At 46.0% G+C, this 10323-nt stretch overlaps 1 protein-coding gene across 1 annotated transcript; it reads right to left on the bottom strand.

Moving 5' to 3' along the window:
- Positions 1-1511: 1511 nt before the first annotated feature.
- Positions 1512-9915, bottom strand: BPIFA3 (BPI fold containing family A member 3). The gene is made up of 7 exons (XM_065919759.1): positions 9792-9915; positions 5971-6121; positions 4853-4960; positions 3827-3976; positions 2541-2625; positions 2066-2129; positions 1512-1546 (listed from the first exon to the last, which is right to left on the bottom strand). Exons 1-7 carry the CDS (start codon positions 9913-9915, stop codon positions 1512-1514), a joined length of 717 nt encoding a protein of 238 aa, XP_065775831.1.
- Between the last annotated feature and the right edge of the window lie 408 nt (positions 9916-10323).

The following is a 10323-nucleotide window of genomic DNA, read 5'->3' as shown; positions in this document are numbered from 1 at the left end:
GAAACAGAATGGTGTCAGCCCTGCAGAGCCCCTCCCTCTAGTTCCAGTCACTAAGCATCTCCCCGAGCATAACACCTTCTTAACTGCTGACCGCATGGATTAGGTCTGCTGCGTTTGAGCTTCACATAGATGGGAGATCTGTGTTTTGGAGCCTGGCTTTATTAGGTGTGTGAGATTCATCCATGCAGTAGAGTGAGTGCAGGTTTTTCTCTTTACTGTAGAGCATTCTGCTGATGACCGTCCCACAAGCTATTTATCTATCCACTGTATTTATCCCTTTTTTTTTGATGTGCACTTAGGGAGTTTTCACTTTGGGGCTCTTAGGACTATGGCTGCCACGAGCAATCTTGGACAGGTCTTGTGGTGTCCACAGACTCATATTTCTGTACTTAGGGGTGGGATTTTGGGTCAGAGGGAGGAATATGTTGCCCTTCTGGAGTGTTGCCACCTAGTTTTATAAAGTGGAGTTATGACTCACCTCCCTCCAGCAGTGTGCTGGCTCCTGTTGCTCCATGTCCTGCAAGATCTCTAGCCCCTTTCTGCAGGGGAGGAAGACCAAAAGGTGAAGTGCCTTGTCCCTGACACAGCCGGGGAGTCCTAAGACCAGGACTCACCCATCATCTAATCATGAGTAAATGTGCCAGGTCTATGCTGGGGGCGGGTGGGGAGTGTGTGTGGTCACTGGCTACCCTGATGCACATGTCCATATGCTCATCATGGAACTTATTATTGGGTTGAATAGAACTTGAACTCAGATCTGTTTGGTGCAAGTGTTTCTACTTTACCACTCTGTCACCATTCGTCATTCCCTTGGAATCCAGCAGAGTGGTTGGCACATATTAGATGCTCAATAAAGTGAAAGTGTTAGTCGCTCAGTCATGTCCAACTCTCTGCAACCCCCTGGACTGTAGCCCTCCAGACTTCTCTGTCAGTGGAATTCTCCAGGCAAGAATACTGGAGTGGGTTGATGTTTCCTTCTCCAGGGGATCTTCCCAACCCAGGGATTAAATCCAGGTCTCCTGCACTGCAGGCAAAATCTTTACCATCTGAGCCACCAGGGAAGCCAGGTGCCCATAAACCAGGGAACCCATAAATGTGGGTTGAATGGATGAGAGGATGGGAAGTCTCAGCAGGACCCTTCCTGCACTGATGAGCAGATTCATGGATGGGGGCTACTGGCTGCCAATTACAGGATAAGAAATGATGTTTTCTGTGTCATTTCTGGGTTGATGAGCAAACCCAGGTATATCCAGTCTCAGGATGAATCTTCATCAGGTCTGACTTCTGGAACCCAAACCTCAGGATCTACGCAGGAGGCCCTTTGCACTCTTCAGAGTTAGAATTTATTATGGAAGAGGACAGGATGTCCATAGAACCTGTGGTACAAGTTTTTGGGGCATCAGAAGCCCCACTGTAAGGGAGACTTAAGGTCTCCAAGTGTGTTATTTCCCTCTAATCATCAGTGGCTGCTGGAGGGCACTCAAGTCTAGTTCATGGAAGGTTGACTGGACTCAAAGTTGGTTGAGTTCATAAGCAATATCTTGTTCTGAAAGGAGAAGAGGCAGAATCAGTCACCAAGTGTCTGCCCCCCACTCCCCAGGTCCACACTGAAGGGGTCTCTCATCCTTCCATGCTGACCAAGGCCCAGTGCTGGGAACATTTGCATTGAAGCTCTTCAAACGATATCTAATTGTTCACTTCTTGTGTCTTCCTTTCATAGTGAGTTCCCTGAAGGCAGGGACTTTATCTGTTTATCTGCAACTGGGGCTCAGGTGGGCTCAGGTAGGGGGGTCAGTGCTCCCTAAAGATTGAGTGGAGATCTTGGGCCAGCTCTGGTGACCTGGAGGTTTGATGGGGTACAGCCTGATAGGTAAGGGTGCCCTCCACTGCCCCACCTCACTTGGGGACAATGGTGGTCATGGTCACACATTCACCTCCAAGTGTCCTCAGAGCACATTCAGACACCCATCAGAAGGCCTCCATGGGAGCTGAAGCAGGGGCAGCTCTCTTGTCCATTTGCCCATCTTCAGTCCTCCCCACCAAACGGACACAGGTGCTCACTTACCCATGAGGCTTTTCAACAGTTTCACATCCAGCTGCCTGAGTATCTCGTCAATCAGAGGACACACCTGGGCCAGGAAGAAGGGTCAGACCAGGGACTGGAAGAAGAAAGCTGGAGGGCCTGTGGCTGGGAGCCATGGGATTTCAACAAGGAATCATGGCAAGAGTGGCTCCCCTGCATTGAGTGCCAACTATTTGCCAGGAGCCATGCACAACATTACTCTGCTTTGTCCCCCTGAATCTCTGTGACTTTCCGTGAAATAGAGAGTGTGATGGTTCCCATGTTACAGATGGGGAAACTGAGGTTCAGGGAGGCTAAGTCACTTGCCTAAGGACACAGCCAGTAGATGGCAAAACAACATTTTAATGGAGATTTTCCAGGTTCTAAAGACCCATTTCTTCAATGAAATGCCAATATATATGCCCTGACCCACAGACTCAAGGATGCCCAAGGTGAAAACCCTTTTTCTCAAACTTACCTGACTTTCTATCAGATGTGGGATAACTTTTTCCAGGTTGTCTCTGAAGTTGCGGAGAAAAGGATTCACCTTTGGTGGAATAGCTCTAGAAACAAAGGTGGGTGTATCGCACAGAACAGATAAATACAGGAAACACTAATGTCAGGGGCTGTGTGTGGAGAACATCTCACACAGCCATTGACTCCTCAGCCAGCTCTACATGAGAGGTGTCACTGTAAGCAATGATCAAAGGGCGAAGTGATGTGCCTTGCCCAAGGTCACACAGCTAGTTCAGCACTGATTAGATTAGAACCAGGTCAGTAGCCACACTCCACAGTCCTCTTCATGGATGTCTGGCACGATCTAGGCATTCAGTGAATATCTGATGAGTAAATGAACAGATATGCTCTGAGGACCTAGTTGCTTTCAGCCATCTGGAATTATGGAGAGAAATCAGACACAGATCTTGCCCTTGAGGGACTTGCTAGTCTGTTGGGATTCACTCACTTGGTCAGCCAGCCTGCAGATCTTCACTTAGATCTGTTTTTTTCTATCTTGTTCACTACCGTATCCCTAGCATTAAGCACACCATGCCTAGCACATAGTAGGTTCTCATCAAGTATCTGTTGACTGGCTGAGTGATGAGGAGGAGCTTTAAAGGAGAAGGGAGGGGCACGTAGGCCTAAGGACCAGCATGTACAAAGGCACAGTGGCATGAAAATATATTATACTGATGGAGGGAGTCCTCAGAGAGGCTCGAGGGCAAAGGGCTGCAGAGTGCGGCATGGGACAGGACAAGTAGGGCCTTGAGTGACATCCAGGAGTTTGCTCTCTATCCAGAGGGTGTTGGAGAACCACTGGAGGGTTTGAAGCAGAGGTGGGGGTGAAGAACAAGACCGTATTTCTGGGCTGGGGGAGAATGAAGACCAGAAAATCCCCCTGCTGCAGGGGGAGAACGGAGTGAAGGCAGTGAGGTCTGAGTCAGGGAAAGCCGGAGGAGGTTCAGAAAGTGGACTATGAGCCCGGCCACTGGGTGTGGGGATGGAGAGACAGGGAGCAGGTGAGGGCTGCCAGGAGGTCACTGATGGGACCTGGTGAAGATGGCCTGTGGGGAGGGGGAGGAAGAGTCTGGCTTCTGGGCGGGTGGCAGGGCCATCCCCGGGATGGGAATGTAAGAGGAGGAAGAGATCTGGGGGAAAGGGTGAGATCAGTCTAGGGGTTTTCCAGGAGGTGGTGGAAACATGAGACCAAAGTCAGTGCTGGTTGGGAAGGCGCCCAGCCCTGGGAGGGGGTGGCAGGGATCTTACTCAGTGAGGAAGGTCATGTGGACACTCCTGGGCTCCACGTGGCATTTGCCTATCACCAGATCCCTCCGGCCAAACTCATCTTTCTCCAGCCAGAACTCCACAGAGAGGTTCATGCTTTCGTGTGTCTTTATGATATGGTTATTGAAGGGCCTGGGGATGAGAGAGAGGAGGAGGGGGAAGGGCAGGAGACAGAGAAAGAGTAGGAGAAAGCAGCCAACATGGAGGGCTTTTTTGCCAAACCAGCCCAGTGGGGCTCCATGGTGCCTGGATATTAAATTTTGTTTTCAGTGATTAAGGAGAAAAATGTTATTAGCCTGAGTGGTTTCCAAAAATTCTTTAAATAGACTAGATTAGGGGGCCTTTGGGCTTCCTTGGTTGCTCAGATGGTAAAATAATCTGCCCGCAAGCCAAGAGCCCTGGGTTCAATTCCTGCCTGCATTGGGAAGATCCCCTGGAGAAAGGAATGGCAACCCACTCCAGTATTCTTGCCTGGGAAATCCCATCGACAGAGGAACCTGACAGGCTACAGTCTGTGAAGTGGCAGAGTCAGACACGACTGAGTGACTAGCACTTTCTGGGAGGGGGCCTCTGCAGATTAAGAAATAGAGATTTAATTTTATTCTAAAAATCTTTACCATTTAGTGGAGCCCACCATTTCCTTGGGAGCAGCAAATGTTAAATGGGAGCAAAAGTTTAAACAGGCAGAGGGAAGGGTGTTGAGATCATTAAAGTGTTTCTCTTTTTAAAGATCGTTGTAGGGAACTCACATAAGTTTAAAGGAGCAGACGACCTGTCTCCACTTATCAGTGATCGCCATCTACATTTCAGCTGAAGAAACCAAGGCTCAGAGAGGTGAAGTGACTTGCCTGAGGTTACACGGCAAGTGAGTTTGGAAACCAGGATTTGAAACCAGGTTGGAGCAGAAAGATCTGGGTTCCCCAAATGGCCAAAATCTGCCTGCCTCCACTCCCGGGTTCCCAGTGAAGAGGAGCAGTGCCATTTAGACCCTGCTTCTGTATGACTCACAGTCTCAAGTCAATGTCAAATCCAAGTGAGATGTTTGCTGTGAACCACTCCTTATGGAAAGACATCCGGATCCCACCATAGTCCAGCTGAGCGTTGGTAATGTTGGCACTGCACAAGGAAGGGGAAAAAGGCCCCCACCAACGCTGAAGGACCTCAGACCTCAAGACCTTGGGTTGACAGACAAGGCTGGCAGTTGGGTTTGGAGTCAGATCCTTTTACAGATGTTCTGCGGGCAAGAGCTCCCAGTAGGAGTCCTGGGCTGCAAGCTGACCCCAAGCACCCCTAATAGCTGCATACAGTTTCCTCGTGAAATCCACAGCCAACTGCAGACCCAGCCACTGGGCTTGTTCTCAGAACCAGCCTAATAATCTCAGAGGATGACTCTTAAAGGAATGAATGAAGGGAAGTGGTTGTGGCCTCATACATCAAGGTGATGAGCACTGGCGCTCATTAAAGTGGAGGGAATGAGGGATTCAGATCACAGACAAGGCGGGTCAAGGGCACAGCAGGTGTTACAGTTGAGTAGCTTTGAGACCTGCATCCATTGAGAGGAAGCAGGGCAAGCGGAAGTGAAGGACAGGCCCAGTTCTGCGAGACCAATTATACCAACGGCCATGCAGCTGTATAATCAGTGGCTATGCAGTGGCTACGAGTGCTGTGGGCAAAGTCCCTAACAGCCCCCGGAAGCAGGGGTCATTATGCCCATTTCACTGATGGGACTCAAGGCTGAAGCTCGGGGAGCTCAAATGCCTTGCCCAGGGTCACACAGCTTTCAAGCAATAAAGTGGGGTTCAAATGTCTGACTCTAGCCCTGGGTTCCTATGGCACCGCAGATGTTATCTGGACTGTGCTCTGGGTACCTATGTCATAGATGAGATCAGAGTGGTCCAGCAATTTCCCCAAAGTTGGTGGCAGTGCCAGGATGTAAATGAGGACACTTTTGCTCCCGAAACCTCTGCCTTTAATAACTAGGCTGTGCTGCCTTCCCCAGTGACCCCCAAACTCATCTTCCCTCCTTCCTTCTTCACTGGGCTTGTACCTCCATGCCCTCAACTCTGCCCTCTGACCCAGAGCCTTTTAAGGAATCCCAGGGCCAGGGATGGTGTTCAGGATCTCACCTGCTTTCTTGATCGTGCTGAAGGCTCATGCTGCCGATTAGCCAGCCCACCATCCCCGGGGCCATCTGCCCAGAGGCATTCAGACTGTCCAGGAGGTGGATGTTCTGGATTCGGCCCTCTGTGTCGTGCTTCATGAGGCCCTGGGCAATAACTGGAAACGGACATGGCACCAGTGACATTGCATGATGTCCTGGTAAAGGTGGGGGGGCAGGTGTTGGAGCCAGGAGGCCCAGGTTGCAGGCTGCAGCACCCACTTCTTGCCGAGTGATCTACTGGGGGCTTCCCTGGTGGCTCAGATGGTAAAGAAATCTGCCTGCAATGCAGGAGACCCAGGTTTGATCCCTGGAGGAAGATCCCCTGGAGTAGGAAATGCAACCCATTCCAGTATCCAGTACTTGTGCCCGGAGAATTCCATGGACAGAGGAGCCTGGTGGGCTACCGTCCATGGGTCGCAAAGAGTTCCTGGTTTCATGGAAGACTCTTACCCAACTTTATAAAAAGGTAATTATGAAAGTAAATGGAAAAAGAAGAAGATGCAAAATTCATTTTATGAGGCTAGTACAACTTGCTTCAAGAACAGTACAAGACTGGTGACCTAGAGGGGTGGGATGGAGTGGTGTGAGCGGGGCTCGAGAGGGAAGGAACACACGTATACTTAGAGCTGATTCACGTAGTACAGAAGAAACCAACACAACACGGCAGGGCAATTATCCTCCAATTAAAAATAAAAAATTAGAAAAAAGAAGAGTACAAGGGAAGTTATGTGTCAATTTTGTATATGAAAAATTTGCTAAGATCCTAAATCAATGATTAGCTAACAAATCTAATAGTACATTATAAAAATATCACATGACATTACAAAATATAAATTTTAGTTTGATACATTATAGATACATTATAGTATGCTACAAAAATACATTATAAAATAGTAGCTTGTAAAGATATAATTATCATACATTATAAAATATAATATTTATTTAAGAATTGCTAAGATGGATTTAACATAAGAAAATCTGTTAATATAATTTATCATATTAACATAATAGATGTAAAAATGGTAATTTTTAGATGCAGAAAAGCACTTGTTAAAGGCTAATATGGATTTATGATTAAGAAAAATTTAGGAAACTAGGAATATAAGGGGACTTCTTTAACAAAATAAAAACTATATTCCAAAAACCTATAGAAAATATACTTAGTGAAGAATTCTAGATATATTCCCATCCCTATAGGAGACCTTGGTTATACTGCAAAATAAGAAAAAGGCACAAGAACTATAAGGTTTAGAAGAAAATAGAAAAGACTGCCACTATTTGCAGATGATGTAATACTCTAGACAGAAAATTGAACAAAATAAATAAGAAAAATTGCTAGAACTAATAAACCATAAGACTTTGGGATAGCAGATTAATTTTCAAAAATCAACAACTTTCCTCTCATCTGTACCAGCAATACCAACTAGAAAATATAAAAGAAAATCAGGCAATATTTACTGAGGCAACAAAACTCACAAAATCTCTAGGAATCAATTTTACAAAGCATGCTCAAGACATCTACTGAACTTTAAAATTCTATTAAGGGTTATAAAATAAAATCTCAATAAATGAAAAAGTATACTAAATTTGCAATTGGATAATGTAATATTGCAAAAATATCATTAAATTCATTAACAAATTCAATGAAATCCTAATCAAATTTCCAGAAGATTACTTTTTCTTTTTCAATGAACTAAACCCAGTCTAAAATTCATTTGGAAGAAGAAAGTTCTATCAGATGAAATGGCATAGTATTTAAAATACTATGTTCTTGGTACGGAAACAGAACACAGAACTTAAAAGGGAATCCACGTGTTTGGAAACTTAATCATTTAGTAGATGAGTTGAGAAAATGGACTCATATGGAGAGAAGTGAAGTTGAATCTCTAACTTACGTATATAAATATACATAAAGATGGCCTCCAAATGGATTAAAATCTTACATGTAAGTTTGAAAATATTCCTGTTCAATGAAGCATCTACCAACAAAGTTAATAGCTGACAGTTCGGGAGAAATGTTAACAGTGCTTAGACTGACAAGGGATTAACGTCAAATAAATTAACGTCTCCTCAAAACAAAGAGAATTTAAAGAATGCAAAGCAAATAGAAAAAAGGGCAAAGGGTAAAGACAGGGAATTCAAAGAAGTCAAAATGGCTAAAAAAATTAAGATGTGATGCTCAGGACCTCCCTGGTGGTCAAGTGGTTAAGAATTCACTGGCTAAGGACCCATATACTGCAGGGCAACTAAGCCCATGCACCACAACTACCGAGTCCACGCTCTAGAGCCCATGAGCTGCAACTATTGAGCTGACATGCTGCAACTACTGAAGCCTGCATGCCTAGAGCCTGTGCTCCGCAACAAGAGAAGCCAAGGCAATGAGAAGCCCATGCACTGCAGTGAAGAGTAACCCTTACTGGTGGAAACTAGAGAAAGCCCACACACAGCAATGAAGACCCAATGCAGTCAGAAATAAATAAATAAAATTAAAAAAGAAAAGATACGGTGCTCAAAGTTCCTACTAATCAGATAGTCAAGCTAAAACAATTAGATATTGCTCACAACACGACAAAACAAAACAGGCTAGCAGACATTTAGAAAGATGACATTATGTACTGAATTGCGTTACCCCTCCCCAAATGAACATATTGAAGCCTCAGACTCCAATTTGACTGTATTTGGAGATGAAGCCTTGAGGGAGGAGTTAAGCCTAAACCAGGTCATGAGGGTGGGGCCTTAATCCACTGGGATTGGTGTCCTTTTAAGAAGAAGAAACACCAAAGTACACTCACTCACTCACTGTGTGCACTCAAAGGAAAGGCTTGGTGAGGACACAGTGAGAAGGTGGCTGTCTGCAAGCCAGGAAGAGAGGTTTCACCAGAAACCAACCCTGACAACTTGAACTTCCAGCCTCCAGAGATGTGAGACAATAAATGTCTGTTGTTCAAGCACCCTGGTCTGTAGTATCTTGCTATGGCAGCCAAGGAGACTGATACAGGTGGGTTCTCTCCAGTATTGGGAAACATGGGGACAGAGGTATCCTTGTTTGTTGCTGGAATGGGTGTAATCATTCTAGAGAGCAACCCAGAAGTCTTTAGTTAAATTCAGTTTGCATCTTCCTTAGAGCCCAGACATCTCCATTTAGGATACACCCCAGAGAAATTCTCCCACAGCTTCTAAAAGGAACACATGTGAGAATGTTCATCACTGTGCAGTTTATAATAGCGGGGAGTTAGAGACAACTCAAGTGATCATCCCTAGGGAAATGGACAAGTGGTGGTGAAGAGGACGAATTTCATGGACTTTTCTGCACTAATATGAAGCAACAGATGTCAACAGCACAATGTCCAGAAAAAACAGTAAAAAAAATGAAGTCTTGTTTATGAAATCTTATTTATTGGGTTGGCACCAACTTATTTATTGACATCATTAAGATGTCATGGAAGAACCAGAACAACCATTATGGCCAACCTATGTTTTACAAGGATATGGGCATTTAAAAATACATATATTAAACATGCTTCATTGCCTGCCAAGGAAGAGGGGAATAATAAGAGATTGAGGGGAAAATAACAAAATAAAACACAGGAGGGGCCTTGTCATGGTGCTGATAATGACGATGTGTTATGAATAGGCATATGATCAACTCAACCTCAATTTTTTTTGTACTTCGGGTCTATGAAAAAGAGGAAGAAAAGCAGGTAAGTGACTGATCCCAGCTCATCTAGCTGGGTAATGCCTTCCCACCCTCCCTGTGATAGCGGGCAGAGCACGAGGTTAGCTTACTTCTTGCCAGAGCCGACTTGCTGTCTGTGTGGGTCTTGACCAGGCCAGGCTGCTGTGGCTTATGTAGGGCTGAGGGCAAGGCCAGCAAGCTGAGGAGGACCAGGAGCCTCCAGATAGAATGCATCCTGGGTTCTGGGACCTGTGGGTATCAAGAAAGATCAGTTGATACACAGGTGGATGGCTGCAAGGGTGGCCACCGGGATGAGTGGACTCATGGATTTTGGTAGGAAGATGACACCAGAGTTAGCCTCCAGCATGCTGTGGGGAGGTGTTGTGATGGGCTCTGGCAGCTGCCACTGGGGCTTGCTCACATGGTGAGGGCAGCAGGTGGAACACTGGGGTGAGGCCAGGGATCCAGAGGGAAGCCTGGTTGCTTGGAGACACCCAGTAGAGCCCACTGTTGGGTCATCCAGCAGGGGTCCTCTCCCAGACTCTGCACAGGCTGGGTGTTGGTGACTCTTCAGTGAATAAATGAATGAATGAATGGGTGAGGATGGCTAATCTCAGGCTTCCCAATTGGACTAGGATTTTT

This window comes from Muntiacus reevesi, chromosome 2, assembly GCF_963930625.1.
Source record: "Muntiacus reevesi chromosome 2, mMunRee1.1, whole genome shotgun sequence".
Lineage (NCBI taxonomy): Eukaryota > Metazoa > Chordata > Mammalia > Artiodactyla > Cervidae > Muntiacus > Muntiacus reevesi.
The sequence above is the reverse complement of the archived record's forward strand: the minus strand, read 5'-3'. Positions and strand labels throughout refer to the sequence as shown.